Source organism: Neopsephotus bourkii, unplaced genomic scaffold (assembly GCF_033783945.1).
Source record: "Neopsephotus bourkii isolate Nb327-2 ecotype Australia unplaced genomic scaffold, CSIRO-AGI_Nbou_v1 NB_1780, whole genome shotgun sequence".
In the NCBI taxonomy this organism is placed as follows: Eukaryota; Metazoa; Chordata; class Aves; order Psittaciformes; family Psittacidae; genus Neopsephotus; species Neopsephotus bourkii.
The window spans coordinates 7,433,865-7,461,228 of NW_026902254.1; the positions used below are offsets into that span (position 1 = coordinate 7,433,865).

The following is a 27,364-nucleotide window of genomic DNA, read 5'->3' on the forward strand; positions in this document are numbered from 1 at the left end:
TAAGCAAAAATGGAAGGGATAAGAATGGATTTGTGTTCAAGGGAAACTGGGGGCTACTAGAATTTAAACTGTAGCTGCTGTCCAGAAAAATCCTGCTGGCTGTTTGATGAGAAGTATGCCACTATGCTGGGTTTCTACTTGCCAAGCCATCTAAATCAGTCAGCTGAATCAGCTGAGCTTTTGAATGGAATGATGCAGGAATCTCATCTGACAGGCAGAGCTAAAATTGCAATTCATTAGAAAGGTGAAAGAAGGATTGTTGCCTTCTAACTGCTACAAACCCTCCAGCACCTTACTACAACACTAAAACTGTTCTATCTGCTAAAAATAACCTGAAAAAATGAAATAATAAATGCCTGCACTTTGGGCCTCATGGAGACTACATCAGTGGCCTTCTGAGCCCCACACCACCCCAGAAATCAGTGTTTGTGGTCAGAAGTCCCACTGGATACAGCTGAGTATAGGATTCTGGGCTGATGTATTTAAGACCAGTAGGAACAAACACTTAAATATACAATCTTATTTCATATACCCAGAGGAAAGGGAAGTTGTGCTTTTTCTGACATCCTTACCCAGATAAACTCTCATGGAGGACAACAGATTCTGCAAATGTAAGCCCAAAATTGTTCGTAACAGCTGCTGTTTGGGAACAAACAGGATTAGATGGGACTGACCCCAGGCTGGGTTTGAAGCAGAAGTAGCTAATGGAGTATAAGGGGTTTCCATGTCATCAGCAGTACCTCAGGTATTCTGCACCTTTGTTGAGACCATTTCTTGCAAGATTTATCCCTTTCTGAAGATTTCTGTTGCAGGTCCACTTACCCAGGCCAAAAGACATTTAAATGTCTGTATTTTAAACTAATTTCCTCTTACTTCAGTACAGACACAATCTATGTACTCATTCAGTGGCCTGAAAATTCTGCTCCTGTTTCACCAGGTGCCAAAAGCTTTAATCCACTCTCACCTTGCTGCACCTCCTGTAACAATAGATGAGTATGTGCTGGCAGTCCTTGAAATGTACTGTGAAAAGTGAAATCTAGAAGATCTATTTGTGTTGGTGATCTGTGTGTGACAGCGTTAGGTCTGACACACTTCATGTGGACAATGGGAATTGCTAGAATGAAGAGATCAGTCAGGGGAGGTGAAAGGGAAAGGTTCATATTAAAGCTAGGAAACAAAGTAAAGGGAAGTCAAGGCAAATGTGAAATTTTGCAGTATAAAAAAGGAAACAAGGAAAAGTGGGTATAGTTACTTGATTGTGTAACTGAAAAGCAGGTGTTCCCAAGTGTCCGTTCTTCAGAAGCCCTCGTGACTGCTGTCTGAGATAACTGATTGCACAGGTGGAGGGAGTCTCACAGACCAAGAAATGTACTCAAAAGCACTTGCACAAATATGTTCCTCCAGAGAGGACCAAGGACAGGCGTACGTAAATAACAATTCTTGGCTCAGAAGCAGAGCCTGAAGTTGCACAGATGGCTGCGTTTGAGTCCACAGGCGCATGGAAATAATAGCAAGGTTCTTCAGTTTGTTTTATGTAGTGGTAGATTAGAAAGCATTATTCAAGCTAAATTTGGAGGAAAAGCAGATGCAACATGAATCAGTTATAAAAATGCTTTTTGGTAAGTTTATATTAATTTAGAAACATGTTGCTCTTGGTAAGAGTCAGGAGAATAATTGAATGTACAAGGCATTGTAGTCTAAGCAGACACATAGATTTGGAAATTATTGTCTAGAAAAGCCAGCTGGTAGCACTGGGATACACAACAGACTGCTGCTGTCAGTCAGCAGAACGAGGACACAGGACCTACAGCTAGAGTGAGCTGGAGGTGGGGCAGGAGAGGCAATAGCTGTTTCCTCCTAGCAGAGAGTACTGCTCTTTAAGTTTGTTTACAGGATGCGAGTGAAAAGTAGCATCCTGTTTCAGTTACTGGTAACTAATAAATGCAAGCACCACAGTCTGGGGGGGAGGAGGGTGTTAGTTGTGGCTGTTTTTGGATTCTTTTTTAAATAATCCCTTGCTTACATAAGTACTTGTTTTGCTACTTACCTGACCACAGCTGGGGTTTATGATTTCTGAAACCTTTGTCACTTCTAGCTCAGTCTGATGGAATATAGGAGCCTTACAGGATACCTCCTACTGTGCCAGTGGTGGCAGAGATGAGATCTGGGTTGGCTGGTGGACAAGATGTGGAGATCTCAGTAGGATACACAGTGAATGCACAGTGTTCTGAGGTATTAAGCTTTGGGGACAGAGGAAAATAGTGTTATGTTCCCTTAACTCATCATCTAGACAAGAGCAATGTTCTGCTCACAAGCAGTACAGTGTGTGCAGCAGATTCTCTGTGGTCCTGAGAGCACTTCTCCATCTGGCTTCTTGGCTTGGGGCATGCTGCTGAGACCCCAGATCCACTTGCCTGGTCTGTCTTGCTGTCAGAATCCCTTCAGCAGCAAAACCCTGTGCAAAGCCTGTAGAAAAGAAATTCTTTCCAGAATAATTTTTTCCTTTCAAATCTCCACTTTTACCCTTGCTTAAAAGCACACCCTTGTGTACTTTTGTACACAAAGTGAAGCTGGGTTTTCCTTCCATCTTGCTGCCTAGGCAAAATTATGTCTGCCCACGTGTCTCCTTCACATACAGGGCACAGCTGCTTTTTCTGTTTCTCTCAAAAGGGATGAAGATAAAGGGAGCACTCTTGACAGTCCAAACCCAGAAAGCGTTTGCAATGATTCTTTCCATCCACAGATCAGATCACATTGTCCTTTCCTCCTCCTTATAATTTTTCCCTGACTCTACAAGGCCAAAACATTTCCTGTTCACCTTCCTTCCCTTCTATTGCCATCCCAGCCCTACATCTGGGCTCTGCAGAGCCACATTTCAGCTGCAAGTGCATCGAGTTCACTTTTTTCTTCTGTCACCATCTTTCTAAGTATTTGCTCTTCTACCCACCTTATTAATCTCTTTCAAATCTCACAAGCAATACAGGACAAAGCTGTGCACCTGCAGCTTGCTCTCTGCCTCTACACAGCCTCTGTAATTGGAGGCTTGTCAGTCTTGGCTTTGGTGTGTAGCAAAGAAAGTCTCTGTGGGTTTTAATGGATATTTGACAAATTAGTGCAGCAGAGGAGTGAGGTTGGATGTTAATAAAGATTTGATGTCTTGTGGAAAACACTGCTTTTCAATGAGCTTCCTTTGAATTTCAACCAGCTTTTAGTTTTCATTAAAAAGGAAGGAAATAAATGCAACAGAAAAAAAAAATGCTTGAAAAATACCAGGGAACATACAGCTATGCCTGACAGTCTTTCCTGGACTGTATTGTTTTCCTTCAGTCACTTGATCCTATTTAAACAGGTTTCCTATCCAGTAAACACAAGGAGACTGAGAGATGTTTTCTGGATCCTTTTCCTAGATCTGCAGTCCGAATGAAGTGAGGACTTTGATGCTAGCAGGACTTTCTTCTGGTTAAAAATCCACTGTGAGAACCTGTCTCATAGCTGAAAATTTGCTTTGGTCACTACTGCTTTTTTCTTAACTCAGTTGAACACTGACCACATCTGGAGCACAGATAAAAAGCTCCTTGTCTTTAAGACATGGCAGCCTTGTCATCGTGTGATGACCTCTGCCCTTCCCCATCAGATAAACAGAGGTGTGTTAAATTAGCACCCTAGGAAGCTACAAGGGGTTAGGTTTTTGGCAGAAGCAGCAGCTGTGCCATCTCTGACACAATGCATTGACTTCAGGCCATAACCACAGTGCTGTTTTTTCCTACCTGCAAGTGGACTGTGGCAGGACCATCTTTTGGGAAGGCACCGGAAAAAGGAACTCCAAAGAGAGAAAGACAGAGTGTCTTAGATGACATTACTGTGCTTATATTCCTTCATGGTAATAGCAAGCCAGGCATGGTAATGCTGCCAGATGCCCCTCACAGGGATGCGGACTCAGTTTTGAGCTGTTTCAGAGCAGGAAGCAGCTCTGGTTACTCTGCATCTGCCCCAGTTTAGTTATGAAGTCCTGAAGATCTCAGTGTTAGAAGGCCCGTAGCAGGTTTGAAAGAGCCAAGGCATCATTCTCAGCTGGCTGGCCAGTTCTCCCTTGGCTGTTGTCATCTGATTATTGTGGTTGGCCTCATGCTTTCACCTGCATGTGTCATTCTTCACTTGGTTATAAATGAGGCCTCTTGCCAGTTGCTAAATGTTCCAGAACATGGCTCTGAACCACTGTCCATTTAATTAAAAAATGGGCTCTGAGAGCAAGCCAGGAGCACGAGCAGCCCCTCATTTCTATGGGTTCTATAGGTGTCATGCTTGTTTTGTAACACTGGTGTTTGTACGATGTTCACAGGAGCTACTTGTCCACAGTTTTAAATCAAACTCTCATTGCAAGTTGTATTTCTTTGTTCTGTCAGGAGATATATTTTATTTTTTTAATAACTGCCAAAATAGCAGGAAGTCAATTAAATGGTGTTTACCCCATAGGGGATGATTCCTACTTGATGTTTGCTACCTGCTGATGCTAATGAAGATGTTTTGTTCTCGTCCTTAGTACAGTGGACAGCTGACATCTCACTAGCTTGAAATCAGTGCTTTTTGGACACAACTGGGATCAGAAGCCAAAGAAAACTTTTCATGCCATAATTATCTATAGAGATGCAGACAAATAACTCCTAGCAGGGATGATTTGCTATTAGGCAAGCAAAGCAGGAGCTTTACAATTCACGAACATTTCCTTTGCATGTTTGTCACTTTGGTAGGTACCCAAGGCAGCGTAACAAATATTGCAGGAGAAAAATAAAAAGGTAGTGCTAGAAATGGGTCTTTTTATAAAGCACCTACACAGAAATTCTGGCATCTCTAAGGCACAAATTTCTATGTTGTGGATGTAACTGATGAGAGAAAAGCTGAGGAAAGAAAGCTGGAGCTGTATAAAATAAATGAATATTGCATATAGAAAAACGGGTAGGAAAACTGAGGTCAGAGGGTGAGAAAACTGCTGACCTACATACACCTGAGTGAAGTGCGATTGGGTTGGCCTGTGTCATATTCTGAATGGAAGAACAAGACATCTGTAAAAAAACCAACCCTCTCTAACACTCTGTCTCCTGTGCTGTAATAAAAAGATTGCAGCCTCTTCTTTCATATAATCCTTACTCAAAGCTATTACATTTTCTTCAATTTCCTCTTGAGAATAGGTATCTTTTGCCACCAGGAACATGAAGTTTAGCTCAACATCCCTTAAGTTTTGACTGAGTTAAAAAAAAGGCATTTTCATCAAAGTCCTGAGAAATGGAGGAAGGAGTAAGTACAGTCCTTGAATCCGAAGACACTCTTAGTTTGTACATCTCAATTGTATAAAAGTGCATCATCTATGAAAAAATGGGAAAATAAAGTAGGTGAGTAGCTATTGGAGTCCTCTCAACACCTACATGTGTACTTCCAGGATTAATGCTTCATGAGGAAACAAAATAAATATAAAACCTGTATTCACAATTGTAACATTAGAAGCTGGTTTGGCTGCAGTCATTAAATGGCTGTCACATTCTGGTCTGAGCACAGTGAGTATATCTGAGTGTAGATTAGCTCTGATGCAGAAACATGAACAGTGTTATACCCTGCGCTACACAGTTGTTCATCCAGATTTTCCTGGCAGCCACTATCCGTGCGGTCCTGCAGAAGGCAGCTGCTCTCAGATGAGCCCTGTGCCCTAGCACGGTTGTGCACATGGTCTGAGCAAGTGCCTGCTTTAAGGGAAATCCTGCTGAATGCTGTTAGAAACTATGTGTGTGTTTATTTGTTGTGCTTTGGCTGCAGTGTGTCTGTATTGTACTGTAGGATTTCAGTATTGTCAGACCCTGAAATAATCTGTTCCATGCCAGAAGAGTGTCATGATGAGCGATGATGCGTAAATGCAGGTTGCACCATCCCTGGGCTTGTAGGCAGGAGGAGCAGGCAGGAGCCAGCACAGGCTCACCACCTTTCCAGAAAGGGCTTGGCAGCATCACAAAAGAGGTCACAACTCTTCTAAGGGGGTGTAAACTTTCAGTGGCTGCAGCTCCAAACCCACATGCTACTTTTCATTCAGAGCACCTGAGTTTCGCCTTGGCAACAATCAAATATATCCTCAAATTTCACCCTTCCCACCAAGTGCTCTGTTTAGCAATATTTTAAGCATCTACCTTAAAGTGACCTTAATAATAGAGGCTGAAAGCAATAATGACAGGGTAGAAAAGGAGGACTTGGACGTTATTTTGTGCTATGGTTTTGTCTTACAAACTAGTGCATACCACTTGTTTGCGCATGCCAGGAGCTGGTGCTCAAGAGACACAATGTGTGAACTCAGACATAAGGTTGTAAGAGACGATTGCAGAGCTGTTGTATTGTGGGCAGGATATATTGCTTAGAACAATGTGTTTCAGGAGTCTGTCAACTGTGGGTGATAGGGGAAAATGAAGATGAAAGTGCTTTCTGGGAAAGTAAATCTGGGAAGGAAAATAAACCTGTCAAAGAGGAATGAAAATCTAGCAATTGTTGATGGGTGGAAAGTAACCTGGAGACTGGGAAGGGTACAGAAGAAAAATACCATGGTGACATGCAGCTGAAAGAGATAACAGGAAGACAAAGGGAGACAAAAGAACAAGAGTCAGGAGAGAAAGGGGAAGAAGAGAAGGATTTCAGAGATTTACAGGCATTATACACCTGAAAGATTTTGGTTTGTCATTTATGTGCTACATCTGGGAAACAGATTGCTTTTAGGTTAGGTACTGCCCATCATTGTAGAAAAAGACTTCTGGGACAGGATTTCTCCCCCCCAGCCTCGATAAACTAATGTTAAAACAAGGAGATTTCATGGTCTCTTTTATTTTGATGTATTTATTCCACCCACATTTATTGCTGAAGTACATTTCCACACAAAGCAGTATCTGAGTTAAAGATGCTGGGACAATTCCATGGCTCTTCAGCAATGAAAGGCAACGTTTGGAGCCAGGAATGACTTCTGCAGTGCACAGATCAGGTAAATGTCATTAGATACATGCAGGTTGCAGGAAGGCTGAAATTTCCTGCACTAGGAAAGCAGGGCAGAAGAAGAAAAAAATGACTGGATTGCAATATTGTATTCTAAAAACTTAATTCCTCCCCCTTGCTGGAATTTGTCTTAAGGCTCATGACTCTGGGAGCTTGGTCAAAGAGTTAATTCATCCATTTAAAAAGCAGTATGTGCGTAGGGGTAATGGGAGAGTGACACACGCACAGACAAGCCTTGGAGAAAAGGAAATGTGTCTGTTCGGGTGCATTTCTAACCCTCCCCTGATTGTCACCCAACTGCCACTCCATCAGCATGTTCTTCTCCTGCCTCTCTCACTTCATCACCTCCAAATTGTGCTCCCTGATAGTCATGAGTGGGGAATCAATCAGAGACTCTGCTCCTTTCAGCTGCAGGTACTGAATGGAGGCCATGGGGGGCTGTGATCTGATTAAGGCATTGTTGAAAATAGCTTTTACCTTTCATCTGAAACCACTATTCCTCGACTAAATCAGTTAGAGCTGGTAATGCTGCACATACTGCTACCTAGGCTCTAAAGGTACCGGAGCATCTACAGCTACAAAAAGGAATTTACCTTTTAAACTGCATACAGAGTAGTGAAGTAGATGGTTTCACTGTACAGCACATAGCAAAATTCACATCATTTCTGTTATAAAATGTGATTTATATATTTTTTTTTACTTAAACAACAATTTTTAAACTATCTCCTGTAATAAAGCCAGACTTTTGAATGGTGTAAAATACTTCACAAATATTTTTTCTGCTCTCACTGTTTTACATAAATCCAAAAGCAGTGACATTTGTCCCCTCAGTTTCAGCACACAGGGCAGGTTTCTAGAGGGTCTTATCCTGCATCCTTCGGTGAAGTAAAATTTTCATTTCATTGTTGTGAATTAAAGCCCACAATTTAATTTGGTGAGTACTTGCAGAAGGCCAGGCTGGTATCAGCAGTCTCGGCACCATTCCAGGAACAGTGGCACTTTATTACCGTGCAGGGAAAACATTGTTTCTATGGATTGTGCATAAATACTGTTCGGAATTATTTTTGTTTTAATTTCCTGTCTGTGGACAAGCTGGATGCAACAAAAAGAATGGCCAAAGTGGTGTGCTAAGTTGTACGGGTAAACCTTGTCAGGCATTATCTGAGTGCAGAACATGGATCTGAGTGCCTGGAACTCAAACTGTATTTCCAATTTAAAACCATTCTGTAAAGAGATCAGATTTTCCTGATTAAAAACCTTGAGAGAGATGATATTTAATATCCACATCTACATTCTGTGCTGTGCTCAAATTTAATCTCTGTCTAATAACAAGTTTTTTAAATAATATTGATTCAGGTGGAAGATAGAAGTGTTTCCAACAGGATATTTTCACAAAACAAAATAAATGACCTGAACACCCACACTCACCTGTGCGCTGCACAGGAAAGAGACTGTGATCCTCGCTCAACAAAACACCAATAATTGCATCATTCCAAGTGCTCAGTCATGGTTACAAATACATGTGCTTGGAGAAAACCGTGTACAAGGAGAAAAAGCTTAGAAAACTATGCTTTCTGACAAAGTATTTCCACTTTTGCTCATTGTGTGTGTTCTTTCTGCCTTTATACATCCAATGGCTTCTATTTCCACATGGGCAGTACCATGCCAGGAGTGATATATCTGAACCACGTGACTACACTGGGCATCATCCTACATCTTCAGTCCCATATCTTTTGTAAAATCACCTCTTTGCCTTTATCCCAAGCATTTATTCCTAGTCTAAATTATCCATTTAACCCAGTGTGATTATTTCCACACAAGCCTTTGGGTGCCATCTAAGACCTTGCCACCTTTACGTGTGAGTGCTTGCAGCTGCACAGAAGAAAACCACTTCTTTGTGTTTATTTGGAGTTTATTTAAACCAAAAATACATTAAATTATGTTAATTTAGGTTATTGCCAAAGTGAAGAATGCATTCCATCCACAAAGTCACCAATATTTATTTTCATTTTATTAAGACGAAGATTAAACTCTTTCACTTAAAAGCATTATTTGCACATGGACAAGCCCATTCTCTCCATGCCAGAATTCTTCTTTTAACTGACCATGACACCAAAATGATCTCAACATGGATTAGCTCAGATAAAATAACATGAAAAAATACTACAAATGTAATGGAAAGGTTTTGATTTTGAGACATAGACATTGAAGACTGCAATACACGTATTCATGTTTGAGGAGGATCTATTAGTGTCTTGGAAATTTTAAGGGATACTCAGACTGCAGCTGAAAACTCAGCAAACCCGTTGATGCAGAGGACACCAATTTTTACGGAATTTATGACAAATAGAGCATCTTCTAAGGCTTTTTATAAAGTCCCTTATCTTCAAAGAGCCCTCTTCCTCCTTTCTACTTTTGAAGAAACGATAAAAACCTCAGACAGTGATAACATCCATTTCCCATAAAACTCTCACTGCATTTACTGTCAGCTGAACTGTTTCTTTACCTCAGAACTAAATCACATTCAGCTGATGCCACAGTCACTTTCCAAGATCAGATGATAGACACTTGTATTTCTGTAGACCACTTGTTGCCTCTTCTGACACAGCTCACAGGGGTGCAGACGCATTCATGTGCATGTAAGAACATTTGGAGAGTGAAGCCCCTGTTGTCTTCCCTTCCTCTTCATCACCAACCTCTCCCCGTATTGCAGGGGGCTTTTGCTTTGCACAGCAGGTGAAGGTGTCCAGAAAACCCATGCGGAAGCGCTTGTTCATAAAGCAGTATATGATGGGGTTCACACAGGCAGAGGTGTAGGACAACAGGTGGATAAAGGAGATGGGAGCCCCTGAGAGACGCTGGTCTGCTGAAGTGGTGTCAAATGCACGCCAGGCATTGACACTGAAGATGGGAGTCCAGCAAAGGAAGAACAAAACCACTATCACCATCAACATGCGGATGACGAGTTTCTTGGCCATTAAGTTGGCAGAAGAGCTGCTGCTTCTCACCCTGTCTATTTTGCTATGGCTGGTAGCAGAGAGCTGTTGCAATGGCATTTTCCTTTTTCTCTTGGTTTTGTTGAGGTAGCATCCATCTCCGTCCTCGTATTTGGCACTGCAGGTACTTGTTTTTCTTTCTGCACATACAAGTTAGTGCTTAAATGGTTGGCAGAATGTCTCTGAACAGTGATTCAAGATAAGAAATTGAGAATGGAGTCTAAGTCTAAATAAAAAACCTTATTCATGGCTGGACAACTGCTGCAGAGAAAGCACCGGCCTACTTCTGAGTCAGTCAAATACCAACTGCTCTGCATCCCCTATCTCCCAATATTCTTTTATCCTAGCTCCATAAAAATTGATGCAAAAGATGTAAGAACACTGTTTGCTCCAGTATTCACTGCAGATAATTTTCAAAATTATGTGCTTCTATCTAAATTTGACAAATTTTGTGGTGTTTATTGCGAGGAATGGTCCTCATCCGTGGCCAGAAAAAGAAATAAATCTTGGTATTTCCATAATAAGAAAATTAAAATTTGATATATCCTGCCCAGGGTCTTTGTAAACAAGTCATAGATGAGGAATTATCTGCTAGTGAAGAATGGAATAACTGCAGTCAACAAATGCATCTGGCAGGTTCACAAACATAGCTGCCCATAATGATCATTTTTGCAAATAAACAGTTTTGCTTTCAGTAACCTCAAAATGACTGCTCAGATCTTCAGCTCTAACTTAAAAGAACCCCAGCCCTGGGTATAAATGTATTGTTACCTCGTGAAGGTTTTCTCTGGCTGGCATCAAATTTTATTCCTCTGTAGAGTTCCAAAGAAATGAGCCCATATGCAACCATCATTATAATCCCAGGTATAAGAAAAAGTATGAGCAGCAGGAAAGTGTACCTAAAGAATCGAAAGAGAAACTGAGACCAGGGAGCAGCACAAAACCAGAAAAGCTCCTTTTGCTCCATGTGAGAACAGGGGGTGTATATGTGTATGTATGGCATGTCAAGATTTTTTCTGACATTTTTTCATGTTAATACAAAGCATTGTTTTGACAGCTCTGGAAATCAGGAGTTTCCCAAGTCTCCTTCTTCCCCAGAAAAGTACAGCAGGAATAAGGCTACTGTGGCTGCAAAACATCCATCACCCAGTATCTGCAGGCCCTGAGGAGATGGGCACCCCCGTAGTGGTTAGAGGGAGCAGAAGGTTTCTCTGCCCAAGAGCAGGGCTCACTGCTGTTACCAGGTGACCATTGGATGCCCTGTACTTTTGAAGGATGTAAGATTTGCCTTGCAGAAACCAAACAAGCCACTGCTGATTCTCAAAGGAGCCCCTGGTATTGGCAGTCATTTTTTCCATGAGCTCTTACATGCCAAGGGCCATGGCACATACGGGCAGGGACAGGGCAGCCACGACCTGGGCTTTCATCCCTGCAACCATTGCAGAGCCCTCAGGGAGGGATCCCAGGGCCAGCCACCCTGCTGCTAAAGGAAGCAGCTTTTACTCGGTTGCATTTCTGTTAATCTTCTAGGCAGCTTCTGTAATGTGATTACAAGTTGGGGAAATAATTATGTTTAACGGCATTCATGAGCCTATGTCTTTTCTGCTCCCTGGGACTTTAGTGCAAACTCACTAATGCGCTTGGGAATCCACAACACCAGGGAGAATTTTTCCCTGTACCTCCCTCCTCATCTGTACTCAGTGCTGAATACCTGAGACTATGAAAGCATTAGTACAAATCTGCTGTTTGTGGATACACCATCCTGAAGTGGTGCACACTTTAATCTTGTTCCCAGTTCCAACTGACAGTCAGTATCCAAACAACTCTTACATCTTCCCAGTGCCAGTTAAAATGTTCAGTCATTGTGCAAGGACACAACGTCTAAGTAATATTGCTGTTTCTCTGCTTCAGAGGACCTTCAGACAAACAAATTAATGGGCAAGGCAGCCCACAGAGGGCACTTGTATATGCCTGCGTCTCTCAAAGATTAATCAAGGAGTTCTCAGAAAAATATTTAAGTTTGTGTATAAATGAGTCAAAGCAGTACTCCTACTTGAGGAGTGACAGATGCTTGCTTTACAGCAACAGTAGGGGTTTAGCAGACCACAGTGTGAGAATCATTGCCATGTTGGGTATCATTCCTATGACAAGGGAAAAGTCACACAAGTGTCAAATGTAAGCAGATTATAAATATGATTTTTTTTTACTTCTTAAATAAGCATACGAGAAGTGTAAATGTATGCTGAAGGTTAATACTTGATTTTCAATAGGCTTAATGCTACCATGAAATCCTGTTTTCTGCTAGATAATTATGCATTTGCTAACAGTCAGTTATGTCTTACCAAGACTGTTGAATGACATCACTTGGCCAAAGGAGCCGACACATATTTGCTGTGGTGTTGTTATACTTGGTGAAAGGTACCAGCTTGCTGTAAATCGGGTATGGTGCCATGATGGTAAAGGAAACACACCAGGTAGCAGCAATCACCTTCAAGGCATGAGATTTTGTCTGCCATACCCTGGACTGCAGAGGTTTGCAAATGGCACTGTATCTCTCCAAAGATATGGCAACCAGGTTGAATGTAGACACACTTACAGAGACACCTACATATATAAAATAAAGAAAAAGGTTAATCGTTTGTTTTAAAGGTTCATTTCATTTTAAAATTGTCTAGCTAACTTTCCAAGTGCATAGGGAAAATGAAATATAGGATTATTTATAATCTAAAATGTGTATAAATATCATACTGATAAAGTCAGTGAAGAATACGTGGGCAACACGTCTGGATCTCCAGACTGATGTTTCTGCTCTGCATTTCTCTAATGCCAGAAGTCCAAGAGAAAAGATTGGTTCTGTTAAACCATGAAATTCTGATAGCAGGGAAAGAAGACACTGCTCCTAATTCTTCTCTTTACTACTGTGGTTTATCCACTCCAGTAATTGGACTGAAATTGAAACAAGCATTTGTAATCAGTGGCATTATGTTGTTAATTACTCTTTTCACACAGAAGTTCACAATCCCTCTTGTACTGCTTTATTTGTTTAGGCATCCTGCTTGACTGGAGATCTGATTTTCTCATTCAAGAGAATTAAATTTGCTATTACTTTTTAAATTAGATGCTAATGGAGTTACAAAGTAGAACTGAAGTCATGAAGCAGAATCTTTGTCCTTCAAATGCCCTTAACTTCTCCTGATTATATATTACAAAATGTAGCACAGTGGTCTGTATTTCTGTCACAGAGGTGCCCCAGTTTATCACTGCAAGATTATAAATATTTCTTCTTAACTTTGTCACAGTTTTTTATTTCAGTAAATGAGTTTCATTTAATAGTCTCTGTGAATATTCTAACGTGGGTCAAAATATAAAATGCCAATATCTTTACAGTTTGCTGTACACAATTTATCTGTAATTTAATACAAGTCATCCCACATCTTAAAATGAAAAATTGAGCATAGGTAATGCAATGCATGTCAGTGTCAATTGAAGGCCCTGTCAAGCTGAACTGGTAATGGGAAATATCAACATTCTGTCTCTTAAAACACCTTCATAATGAAAAACTTCATGTTTGAATAAATTTCACTGGATTATTTTTTTGAAGTAATTTACACAGTGTGAAATAAAAGGAATACAGCAATGCTGTGGTAGTGGTTTGTGGTATTTATGGCAGCAATTCATTATAATTGTTTAAACATGGCCTTTAGTTTTATTGGGTTTATCTACAAAAAGATGTTGATTTCTCATTCGCACACTTTAGGTGTGTACTTTCACAGCACAGCAAAGTTCTCAAGGGCACTGGTTGAAAGGGTACCCAAGGTTTCTGTAAGGGACTGAAGGTGTCCCAGGGCAGCAAAAGCTTTACACACAGTTCTCCTTTTTTTCGTTTTTCAGAAACAACAAATGCACAGAAGTTCTGGAAGTGACACAAAATCACTTACACACATGTACGTAATCCAGGCATTCTAAACTCCTGGCTCCACAAGTAAAGGGAGTATGGCAAGGCATATGAAAGTGTTGTTTTTAAAGCCAGCCTCTGAAACCTGTGTCTGTACGTTGTGATCTCCTGGTGAGCTCTGATCACACCTGGTCTGTTCTCAGAGAGTGCCTGCTCTGACTTCCAGTTCCACAAATGGCATTGACTTTGTCTGGTTTTCTTTCTTTTTTCATGTGTCACTGCCACCAAAAATCTGTGGGCAAAATCTGCCCTTAGTGAGGACTACAGCCCTGTCACTTCTGGTGGGTGACCTGACCACTGCTAATAAACCTGTCAGCAACAGGTAAGCAAGCACATTTGCTGGGCTCCTTATTAAGGCTTGATCATGCAACAGACTTCTCACTTAACCTCTCACTTGATCCAGCAAAAGACTTCTATATGTTGCTAAACTTAAGTGGGTGCCTCTGCATTTTGTTGGATCAGGCTGAGGAAACCAGAACCATTATGACACTACGAAGCTGTTCCTTTGTGGTTTTGGTAACTGTTCAATGGCAGATGGAAATGATCAGTATTTTACAGGTCTCTAATGACCTTCTCACCTATCTCATTAGTCAGTCTTCAAAACAAGTTCTCTAGATCTCCAAGACTTACCCATGAAATAAGTGGCAGTTTTGCAAACAGTGCTTCCAAAAATAAAATCTTTCAGGAGGTTGGGGATGAGGGTGAATGGCATGCAGAACAGGCAGAGCATCAGGTCACTGACTGCTAGTGACAGCAGAAACGTGTTGGTGACTGTTCTCATCCGCTTGTTTCTTATCAGCACTGTGATTACCAGGATGTTCCCCAAAACGCTGAGTAGAAATATCAGACAGTACAGCAGAATTCGAATTATCTGATGCAAATCTGAAAATTGTCACAGGGAAAGATCAGGTATGCAGCATAGAGCTCATAGACTAATATTGTGTTTCAGCCTTTAATCAAAAGTTAGAAGTCTTTCTGTATTGTTTTATTAAGGTTTATGTCTTTATACCAACGCAAAATCAATGGAAGTGCTGCAGTTTTTAAACTTGTTCTGATCTACCTGAATTGTATAGTTAAAATATAATAGATGCAATAACATGTGGATTTGGAGAGCCAAATTTGACTCCTTAAAAGTCCACAGCATTTTGGATGCACAACTCACCCACCACAGGAGATCCTCCTTTATGCAGAAGTAAGGAACGATACAGCAATCAAAATGGTTTAGTACATGCATATTTTTTACACCCTCAGATTGCTGTATTTTCATTCATAATCATTTTCCCACATGGCATTCAGATCAGATAACTTCGTTGTTATTGAATTGCTGAAAGAGTATAAATTATGTTTCTCCAAATCCTTAGCAGAGCTGTTTACATTTTGTGCCCAGTATTGATAGTCTTTTAGTTCTGCATTATATCCAGATCTTTTTCTAATGAATTTTACCTTGGAAAACTAGCACATACTAAATTCTTTCCTGCCTGTTTCTCATTCTAACTTATCAGCAAGCAGTTGATTTTACACTCACAGAAAAAGCCTTTTGTGTCTGTTTCTTTCCATAATATCTATATTTCCAGCTGCCTGGAAAAACTAAAACTGCCTGGAAAAACCTGTTCCTCTATACATACCTTTAGAAGGATAAGGTGGATCATCCACACAGAAAAAAGTGTCATTTTCCAAGATGATATCGCACAGGAAAGCAGTAAAATTGGTACTGTTCCCGAGGAAGCTAGCATCAACTATTTCCATTCTTCAGTGTCCACAGGTTAGCTTTGATGAAGAAGAGGGTGGGTTTGTAACTACCTGCCCATTCTTGCAGTAAACAAATACATTTCTGAATGAAATCTCCAGGAGAAATACAAGACAGGCAGTTGTGCAAGGAAGCTCTTCTAACTCTGTCAGAAGCACCTGGCACACGGGTCCCGTTGAGGCTGAACAAGATTTATTCCAGGGGCACAGAAGGCAGTCCAGAAAAGCAAAGCATGCATGCACAGACACGCTCATGCATATGCACGCACATCCACACACACACACACACACACATCCCCTCTGGTACTTTTTTAGATCCACCCTTTTCTGTTACTGGACTACCGTGGGGATTATAAACAGACTAGAAAAAGATTACAGCATTAACCCCTTGCAAGATTGCTCCTACTCACAGCTCTGCAATATTATCAGAGGTACTCTGTTATGCCACAGCAAACAAATCACAGCCAGTGAGTGATCAGCGTGATGAAACCACCTCTCAATCAACAACATTTAAAATGGTAAGAGTAGCTGAATAAAAGTGCAGAGAAAAGAAAAACATACTGAAGATTTTTTATGCCATATATGAACAAAATTCTTACCTTCATGTTTTTCAGAGCAGACTGAAGACTGGGTATGCTCAGAAAAACAAAAGCTGTTACATTTATCTTTTTTGGTGAAATGCTGGCTTCATACCATAGCACTGTACTCACCTGATCCAGACCCCTGCAAGTTAATAGAAAGATTCACTAATGTCAGTGTTCTTGGATCAAGCCTTATGAAAGTACGATATCAGAATTGGTGGTTAATATAAGCACAAGCCTACACATTTTCTCAGTGCAAGGACTTGTATATGACTCAGATACAAACTTGATGAACTGATAAACTGTGGCACTTTAGTTACGCATTAGTGTAAAAACACGACGATCTTGTTTGTTTAGAAGAAACCCTTTCTTCTGAATTCTGCTTTTGAATACATAAATATCGTCCTCTCTGGTGCTTTCACAAAATTATGGGCTTTTCGCTTCCAGTATATAGATTGTTTGTGGCAAAAAATGTAAATTAGTGTTATAAATGAATCTCTGCTATAAGTCAATGAAAACAAATCTAACATTTAAAATCTATTCTACTTAAATAGGAGAAGCAATAACAGGTTCCTAACAAGTCTGGACCCCTTAAAGTCGATATACACAGACTGGAAGGCCTGGATTTCTTTTCCAGTCTCGACAGCTTTGCTTTATCATGCCATTAATGGGAATAGGTATGTAGGAGAGTAGAGATGAATCGTTACACCTAAAGTTCTAATTACTAAATTATCTTTTGTTTAGCAGATTAATTTTTTTCCATTTATTTTACAGATTTTTTGCAGTTTTTGAAAACCTGAGATAAAATGACTCAAGATGGCGATCAGTGTATACCGTGTGTGACTGTCTCAGCTGAAAGAAACATTCAGTCCAGCAGGACTCAATTCCAGTTTCAAAGGTGTAACATACTGGCAGGAAATTAATCTAGAATGACATGTTCTCAAAATGGGAGAAAATCATATTGAAGAAACTAAAATATGTTTCCATTTCGGCAATGATTGAGCATTAAGTTCGAATATTAGGTACCAACATCTCTGAAACCCATTTATTTCTTAGCTGCCCAATTAATCTGTTTTTTTTTTTTAATGTATTCTATGGTTAAATTGATGGGTGTTACTAATCAACCACACTATTAAACAACAAATACCCATTTCATTAAACATAGAATTGTTTTTTGTCGTTTTCATTTTGAATTTATTTGTAATTATTCCAGTATTTCCTGAACATTTTCTCTGGTATTTTAAAGTTATTATAACATCCCAAACAGCTGGAATGTCAGCCAAGACAGGTGCCTGTTTAGTAATGGTAATGTGCAGAAAAAGGAATAGATGCTTTTTGGAAAAGCTAGTGAGCTTAAGTTGCTTTTTTGCTTATCTTCAGGTGAAACAGCAAGATGCAGACTACTCTAAGCTGCCCAGATTTCTGGTTAACAACTGATCTTTCCCACAAAAATTACTTCCTATAGAACAAAAATCAAGGGCAAACCAAAGCAGACCAAATTTTGTAGCCTATGTCTGCCTTTCTAGAGGTGCCCTTTATGTCTGAGATATAATCCTGCTTTCTGTATGCGTATGAGATTTACTTCAATTAAGTCTTTACATTTTAGAGCATTTTCTTTTGTCATGAAGTAGCATTTGGTTTGCACAATTCTGAGCTTTGAGAAACCTTTAGGTATCAAAAGAAGTTACTATACTTATTAATAATTATTATAATGGTCTGGTGTGCTGCAAAACACAGGCTGTGTAATTGTATTTAGCAATTTCTTTACTGAATTAAATAGCCTGTAATGGAGTTTAAGTCTTTCTGTAAACAAGATGTCAGATTGTCGTTCTGGGCTTAGTCTTAATGTGGAAGAGATCCTTTTGGATTCCTGGCACCTTCTATTAGATCTGCATTAGGGAAATTATTGGATATGTATTCAGCTGCAGTTGGGTTCAATGACTGATATTACCAGTATTTTTATTTACCGTATTATTTATTTATCATAGATGAGTTGCTATTTGAGATTGGATTCTCCCTGTATTGATTTTTAATCTACAGTTTGTACACTGGTTGTACCACTGTACTTTTGGGGTGAGGGGTTCATTGCTGGTGTTCTGACGAGTCACAGCTTGCTTATTCCTGTACCTTGAGGAAGCAACATTACAGTAAGGAGGAACATTAACTTTTATTTATGTTGTCAAATATAAACTGAGACTGTGCACTTGTCTACATCTGCTGGGTTTCCAGACTTGCTAAACTGGCTTGCATAGTCTTCCATGAAGTGTTCAGGACCTGGTTAAAAAGAAGAAAAGAAATGGAATGAATGAAGGTCTGGGGGAGATATGGTCAGTGATCAGGAGGGAAGACAAGATTAGGGGGGGTCATTAGGGGGATCATTTAAGTCTAAGAGATTACACTGGGGCTATTGTCTCTCACTGCATCAGTGAATTATCATTCTTAAGTTATCTTCTCTGTACCTGTCATGATTTTGTCAGGTTGATTATTCATTCCTTGTAAACAACTAGCTTCATACCTTCCATTAGCATCATGGCCCAGGTCTAAAATATTTTCTAGTTATTCTATAGTCTTCCACAGATGCTGACACATAAAGATGAACCAAGGATTTAAGTAACAGCATATTAAGTTTTTGTGGTTTTTCCTGTTCCCTTCCTAATAATTCCTGTAATTCTATTTGCCTTTCTTACGACTATTGAGAATTGAACTGATGTTTTCATGGAAGAACCTACTGAACTTACAGTACTATGCAGACTATGCAGTCTCTTTCTTGCATAGTAATGTCTAATTTAGAGACCTACATTATTCAGGAAAAATTACAATTGTTTTCTGCTTTGCAGTGATTTTTATTCTCCCATTTTATCAGAAAGAACTTTCTTCAGTTCTCCAAAGTCAGTTTTTGCATCTCTTCTCTTTGAATGACTTGGCGTCAGTACAAAACTCTTCAGCCTCAGCCCTCTTCCCATTTCTGGAGCTTTTGAAAAAGACAAACCACTGTAGCAAAGCTTCCTGTGCAGCTCCATTCATAATTGCCTTTCACTCCTACTTTCCATTCTTACTTTTTATTTCCAATGTTCTAATCATACCATTCCCTGTTTCACTCCAGACCAACGGTCTACTTGTTCATGGTATTAGAAATCACTCCTGAACTTCTTCCCTAATTCTTCTTGTTCTTTCTGGCATGGAAATCTATGCCAGCTTCGCTCTTTCAGCCCAGAGAAGTCTTCCAGGATTATCCGTGGACATTGATTGCCATGCGTCAAATCTAGATAAGCAACGAAGGAACAAACCAGGAAGTGATACAGCAGCTCAGTGGTGTGGGTTGTGCTCACAGCATGAGGCAATGAAGTTTCAAGTTAAAGAAACAAAACACAAAGCCTGAAGCATGCATGCAAGTCATTGGAAAACTCAGCACGTATTCTACTAAGTTATTAAGACTTTTACCAGCAGTGCACCACTAAATCACCAGTTATTCATGGATCACTGGCTCTGTGTCCACAGGATGCTCATGGATGCCAGGAACTTCGCTTCCAAGGATTTGCCTCTGATTGCCAGCATAAGGGGAAAGCACCTTTTTTACTTCTTTGTCTTTTCCAGGGATAGAAGGAAATCAGACCTTACTATTACACTTTTTCAGAGGAAGCCCAGAGTCATGTTTACATTGCAGCTCAGTTTTTCTGGATGTGCAAATTCAGATGATATTTCTCAAGTTTATTGTCCTGAATTACATGTGAGCAGATGGCTTCATCTGTTGCCATTCATGTCTTCCCAATACAAGCCTGCTGGTGGTGGCAGTGGCAGTGCCAGGCTGTGCATAAAAAAGCCTGCCATGGTTGTGCTAAATAGAGAAGGCTCAATTGTCAGAGAGCAGTGGGCTTTTGTGGAGGACTTCATACAATGTCCTTCTCCTTTGGAAGTCTTGGACATTGCTGGCCTTCAGTGGTACCTACCACTGCAAGGTCCCACTAACCTGCTTACTCTCAGTGGGGTGAGTCTGATCACAGCTGCAGTTCAGTACAGCAAACACTATAAAGCCAGTGCATGTCTCTCGCCTCAGTCTCAACTGTATGTGGGAAGGTGTGAAGGGCCAGCTTTCCTGAGAGAGTACCTAGCCCCATCCCAAAGGATGGGCCCACTACAGTGTTAAGACATGCATCCTAAGCACATGCAAGAAGGATGAAATCGATGAGGCCAGCAACTGCAGCCAGAGACGTCATGTATTCAGCAGAAATGCCAAATGGACCTGCCTTAGATGCATCCTGCTTTGTGAAGGCTCTCAGTATAGTCACATACCATGCAGAAAACAAATGTGCTGGAGAGCACAGTGGTGGAAGGCAGCATGTGGAGCATAGATCTGAAGAGTTGAGGGGTAAGTACTGAGCCATGTTTGACTCCAGAGGGTACTATTTCAATCAAAAGCAAGTCTGGGACAAGTGAGGGAATGCTATCGTGTGCAAGTATCAGCAACTGTGTAGTTACTGTTTAAACCACTCTGGATCATCCTGTTCACATGCTCTGTAAGGTATAGCTTTCCTTTACAAAATTTGTGCAGACCATGTGTCCAGAGATATTTGCCCATTTTCCTCCTGTGGATGCCAGGGTTACAGACTGGCTTGTAATTCCAAGGGTTTAGTTCCGCTGGAGCCCTTTTTAAAGATTGGCATCACATTTACCCATTTTTTTCTCTCTGGCAACAACATAATTTTAAGCAAGAGATTACATATCATGTTTAATAATTTTACTATTTCCTTTAGAAGCTTTGGATGAATACCATCTGGCCCTGGGCTGAGCTGGATTCAACGTCTGCTGGTTAATTTGCAGACTAAATGAGTAAGAGCTTGCTATAAAATCTTGATTCCCCTTTTTGAGTGGATTTCTGCATGAAACATGCAAAGATCAAAGAGTTTTGTTTTTCTAGGCATTTTTTTTGATAGATTTACTCAAATGTACAGCCACTAATTGTAATGTTTGGACAGTTCTGACTTGCCTTTTTAACATCATCTCTCTCCACTACCTTTAGCTAATTGTATGATAGGTCACTCTCTGTGCAGATCAGTATCATCTCATTACCTCCCTGCAAACTTTAAGAGAGAGACAAAAGGATGCTGCTTTAATGAAATGCTTGCTAATCACTGAGGGAATTTTATTATTTAGGAGAAACCAAAGACCCTGGCTGTCTGTCCCACTTGAACTTAGCCATGCATTACCTGAGATGTTGGGAGTTTTAGGCAAGAACTTCCTTTGAGTTGGCTGCTTTACTGACAACACTAATTTATTAATAAAATTGGCTTTGTTAATTAGGAAATAATTTAGGTACTGTAGTTTACCTCTGCAGATAGTTTAGAGAAAAGTATACAAAAGTTCCCTGTATTCAAAGGGGAGCAGGCTCCTAATCCATGGTAACAAAAGAATCTGACATTTTATTTCTTTTTTTTTGTTATTTTAGCCTTAATGCTTTTTTCCCCCTATAATGTAAAAGACTGAACACACACTGTCTTTGCAGCCAAAACAGTTGGTGTGTTCTGTCATTTCATACTATGTATATAATGCTTTTCTTGTGCAAAACCAAACCACATCAATTTACAGTTGTCTTGTTGTTTTTCCTGAAGAATAATCATCTGTTCATTTTTTTCATTAATCTGACAAGATTTTTACTTAAATTTAAATAGAAATGCCACTTGTAAAATTATGAATTTGGAAAAACTTATGTTTATCTTGTGTCAAACCTACAAATATTTTTGCTTTATTGCCAGACCTTTTTTGTCCTGGCAGATGAAATAAAGTAAATGAATTAGAAGAAATATATATGGAAAGTCATGATCTATTTCTGTTCACTTGCCAGGGTTATGTTGGCATTAGGCCACTGAGTCACTGTTGTTACTCACATAGATACAAACTACAGGGAGATCTCGATTAGGCCAGCCTCTGGAGAACACACAAAATTCTCAGGAACACACTGATTTTAAGCCTTTTCAAGGTGATCTGAACTTCAGTCTTATCAGTGTCCCACAGTAACCGCAATTAAGACCAGTGTCTATCATAGTCATCTGAACTCAGTAACAGAAGGATGAAATTTAATTGAGAGCACCTTGTCGTACCATCAGTGATTTCTGAAATAGCATTCAGCAACTGTAGAGGGGATCAAAGGCAAACAAGTTGCTCTTGCTGCTCCTGCAGTGCGTTTCCAGTGGTCATGTATGACAGTGCCGTGGCATGTAGCTTAATAAATGCCTGGAAGGCACCACAGATCTGGATATCTGTCAAGGTATCTTTTAAATTATTTTGGAGGTGACTACTTTTCTTTCTTTGGAAATGCCAATACACAGTATTTAAACTTCTTGGAGGTTTGGGATGATTTAACACATGGCCAAAGAGGTCACTTTTTTGAATTATCTAAACACCATCAGGAGAAGTAACCATTAATGTGCTCATTTGAGCGTATTTTTGCATACTAAACCAGCACCAGTCAAAGTCATAATCCACCACATGTTCAGGTATAATTGCTGTCCAATAACTGGACATTGAAAGCTGTCAGTTACAATTCTTTGAGAAAATGAAAAAGGTGGATCAAGCTCCAATACTGCCTTATTTTAACTATTGTGCTAAGCACTCCTGGGAGTATTTGACAGTATTTCCATACAGAGTGATTTCATGATATTATTCAAACAGTGAAAATAATAATTTCTAGAGTTTCAGCACAGGCTGGCTGTTAAATGGTGCTATTATTGGCCTTACTTGCCGTAGTTTTGTCTATATAATTCTTAAGAAAACACACTCTAAGGAAGAATTGCTGTAGTTAATTTGGACTATTTGTCTGTGTTTATACAATATTACATTGTGCAGGGAGTTAATGTGACTGGAAGCACGCAAGTTTTAAATTCATTTTCATCGTTTAGTCTTTGCTTATGGTACAAAACTGTTTTAAAGCTGCCATGGAGAAGACACAACTCTCAAAAGAAGGGAGAAACAAAAGTCTGAGGACAAATTCTGCTCTGAATTCCCTACACTCCCTTTTTGGTAGAGCCAGACTCAGTTAAGAGGCCATGGTATTCCCAGATATAAATAGAATCATAGAAACATACAATGATTTGGGTTGGAAGGGGATTTAAATCAGATGAACATATCAGAAGTTGGATCTTTGGGATGTAATCCCTGTATACAGAAAGTTACATGATACATTGTTGATTTTGCTTTAACAAATATTTGAAAAATTGCAACTCATGTGGATGATTTCTCTCAATAATTTTTGTGTGCCTGATGTCATTGTCGTACGTTTGCAATTTCATGCATACTGGTTTGACCCTTTCTGTAATGAACTACACTGGCATTAAGCATGCTCTATACAGACAAAGCAGTGCGAAACAGTCACAGGTCATAGCAACTGTGGCTACTCTGTCACTTCTTGGAAACCTTATTTTTTCCCTCCTTTTATTCTAGTGCATTCATTTTGCACTCCTGCAATATGGGGAAAATAAATAAATTGAAGCAGGAGAAGTATTTCTGATGAGACCATGACAAAAGATCGGTAGCAATTAGTATTTTATTTTTAAAAGCTTTGTTTTGAAGTTGCTGGAGCAAGTAAAGGGGTTTTAAATAATTTAAGTGACATGTTAGTGAAATGCTCCCAGATTCTACTCTCACTCACTCTGCTTTTAAACCCAGCAGTATGAGAAGTATAATGTTGCTCAAACCATAATCTTAATCTTATCTCTTTATATTTCATTTACATTTCAGTTAGAAAGCCAGAAGTGTCAGCTGCAATTTTATACTTTCTAAAGACAGTTCTCTCCAAAGTCTTCACTTAATTCTCAATGACTGTTCACAAAAGTTATTAGAAGTCAAACAGGAATGCTCTGGCAAAATAAAAAGCAATGCACTATTTATTTCTTTAGCTGTTAAAGTGAGGCATTTCGTACTGGAATGTCTTATTCACAAGACCTTACATAGAGAACGCTGGAAATTTAAGATTGGATTCTGTGGGAAATATTCAAATAAGTTCTAAAAAATCAGATCATGATATAATTTTCTAAATACATTTTTAGTTTTAGGAAGGAGTAGGTGGTAGGTCATATACAATATTATCACTCCTAAGAAGATAGGAAACTTGTTTTTCTGGTCTGACATGTTACTAAATATCCAAGACCTTCCAGATTTAATGCTGTTTGAGAAGAAACTGGCAGTACAAATTGATATGTCTGTGATGAAACCCAGCTTACTTATCAAGAAGGCAGTAAATTTCATTTCCCTGAATAGTACAGGGGAATGAGAAACAAAACAGGTTCTTTCCTTGATTACACTTTTCCCACCATGCTGTTCACTACATAGTGACCCATTTAGTTAGTAACATGATAAGGACTTCTTTTCCTCTGTACTTTCTTTGATGCATCTTCATGAGCACTTCTTTAGCTATTGCCCTTCCTATCTGTGTGATTTCTCCCTCTTTAAACCAATTTAACCAAAACTGTGAATTTGCAAATAGCATCTTAAGTCCCGACTGTTCATTCCTTAGCCCATGCAACTGAGCTGTATTCAGTACCTTCAACAGAGCTCTTATCCAGTGCTAGGGAGTAAATAAATGGTTAGGTCTCAGAGTTGTGCCTCTTGGAAAAAGGTATGAAAGCCTGTAGCACCTCACTGCATAAGGAAATTAATATATATATATATATTAAATTTTAAAAGTAAAGTATATTAACTCTTGTCACAGTTAAATGCACTGAAAGTTAAAACCACTGCATGGCCATGGGCATTTGGGGGTTTTGGTGTCCTAAACCACTGTGTAATGATGCCAAAGCAAAGTGTTTTTCTAAGTGAGCTTTTGATTATAAAATCAATATGCATACATATATTTTCTCCTCAAAATCCCTTACTAAATGTGCTCTATAGGCTATTTTAAGTCTTTGCCCCATTTATATTTAGGGAAAAATTAACTACGTTTTCAAAATAGATTACTGCAAAGAATCAGTGTCATCTCCCAGTACTATTTCCCTTTAGGTCAGTACATGTGTGGGGGACAGGTCTATGTGTCACTTCATTGATCAAAACCTGTATCATTTTTACCAAAATCAAAATCCTCGTGAGGGTGAGCCTTTCTGCTGCTGAACACCTCCAATGAGGTATTTTAATGCTATATTTTAGGTTGATGCTGTACATTCTACCCAGCAAAAATTTACCTGCTTGCCTCTCTGTGGGTGCAAGCCTGAATGCAGACTCAGACAAAGACCAGGAATTTTTTATGCACTGAGTACTAGTCTATATCTATATATTCATTTAAGGTGGGAGCACTTTTTATCCCATCTGCTCTGGAAAACAGTGAGTAGGAATGTTGGCTGCAGGGGTCCTTCCTATGAAGAACTGAAGTAATCCATGATAAAAGTCACCAGGATGGGTAGGGAGGTATACTGCTGAGAGGAGGTTGGATTATTGCAAGTTACTGATAAACTTCAGCTCAGGCATGTGGGCTCCTGGAGCTGGATCAGGGAAAATCTGACTTTAATATATTCCACACCTTAGGTGTCTAATGAATCACAGTTATCCTTCTGACACTACATATTCCTCCAATTACATTGCTATGTGACTGTTTATTCACACTAATGACTGGTAGCCTCAGCTAGAGCAAATCTGTGCATTTTGCTAAATTGTTTTATCAGCTTCATAACATGTCTTTTCACTTTCTTTTTTTTTGCCATGAATACAAATAATCCCAACCTTTCTTCAGCTCTTTAGCACTATGACCTTTGTGAATGGTTTCTAATTTTCCTTCCTGGTCTTTCTGGGAACATGCTGTAGTACAGATTGTAAGATTCAATCCTGCATCCTGTTCATTAACAAAGTAATACATTTTTTTAATGTAGTACCTCTGTCCTTTTTTTGATGTAGCAAATCTGGTTTTTCATTAGAAAGATTTCTTTACAGAGCTCTAAACAGTGATGCAAAACAAAAAACCTGACTGCATTTGTATATTTAAATTCCTTTGCTTTCAGTGTGCAGAGCTTCAACTGAAATCAAGTCATCTGGGTTTGTTTGTGCTCCCTAGAGCCGGGTACAATATTTCCGTGCCATTTTTCCTTTAAGCAGATGTGTACACTAGTTTGTATTTTTGGGGTTAGTGAGAGCAGGATATCCTGCTGTTCAATGGCTATTAATCCAGCCTTCAGAACTGTGGTTTACATATGTTTTCTCTTCCACCTCACTGTTCCACTCTTTTCAGGTGGTTGCTTTGAAATCTTGTGAATGTTCTCGTTATAAGCTTATTTCCACAGTAAAAACTGATCATTTAGTAGTGATTATTTTAACAGGCAGCATTAGTGCTCAATGTTTTAGGATTATTTTCTGCAATAATATATTCCTGTATATAAGCAGAGAATTAATGTAGAAATTAGGGCTCAGTTTTATATTTTGGCTTAATCTCTTTTGAACTAATACAGGAAAATTGCAAACCTTTTGATACACAATTCTTTAGGCCCCTGCCATGGCCTGAGATCAATTAGAGGAGACTCCATTCCGTTGTTGGTGAAGATATTCACCCAGTGCCCAGTGCTCCCTTCCAATGGCATAAAGCATTTATCCGTACAAGGAAAGAAAAGTGCCGTCAGCACCATCAGTGGAGACAAAACTGTGAGAAACTCAGGAGTTTCTGCTTGCTATGTTCAGTTCATTCAGCATTTCCATTGCCTGGTAGGACATCACCTAAGATCAAGAAATGAAGCAATGTGAAACTCCTAAAATTAGACTGATAATCCGTAATGTTGTTGATAGTCCAAGTCTAGACCTCAAATTCAGCCACATATTAGTTAAAATATATAAGTTCTCATGAACAATAGTCTGCAGTAAGAGAGGTTTTCTGCCCTGATGAGTGAAGATACATCATCTAGGCTTCCTACATCAGACTGCATCAGTGGCATTTGGGAAAAATATCTCATTACAGGAACTGATTATTTTAAATAAAGTATTGAAACTTGTCAAAATACACACTGTCACTTTTTGGGCAGTAATTTGGATAAAGCTTGAAACTGATAAGGGTGAGTCACTGACAGAAATTTCTTTTCTGTCGCACCCTTGTGTTATCAGCTCCA

At 39.5% G+C, this 27,364-nt stretch overlaps 1 protein-coding gene across 1 annotated transcript; it reads right to left on the minus strand.

The window, feature by feature from the left end:
* Positions 1–8,997: 8,997 nt before the first annotated feature.
* On the minus strand, positions 8,998–16,065 carry CCKAR (cholecystokinin A receptor). Its single transcript, XM_061379778.1, has 5 exons — positions 15,594–16,065; positions 14,599–14,850; positions 12,356–12,617; positions 10,785–10,912; positions 8,998–10,153 (listed from the first exon to the last, which is right to left on the minus strand). Exons 1-5 carry the CDS (start codon positions 15,712–15,714, stop codon positions 9,627–9,629), a joined length of 1,290 nt encoding a protein of 429 aa, XP_061235762.1. The 5' UTR covers positions 15,715–16,065; the 3' UTR covers positions 8,998–9,626.
* Positions 16,066–27,364: the final 11,299 nt, after the last annotated feature.

Bases quoted from the DNA above. Each gene is read 5' to 3' on its own strand.
- CCKAR (XM_061379778.1), bottom strand. From the start codon at position 15,714: ATGGAAATAGTTGATGCTAGCTTCCTCGGGAACAGTACCAATTTTACT. The intron at 14,851-15,593 runs GTATGTATAGAG...GACAATTTTCAG, and splicing joins TCCACCTTATCCTTCTAAAG to ATTTGCATCAGATAATTCGA. The intron at 10,154-10,784 runs GTAACAATACAT...TTGTATGTGCAG, and splicing joins CCAGAGAAAACCTTCACGAG to AAAGAAAAACAAGTACCTGC.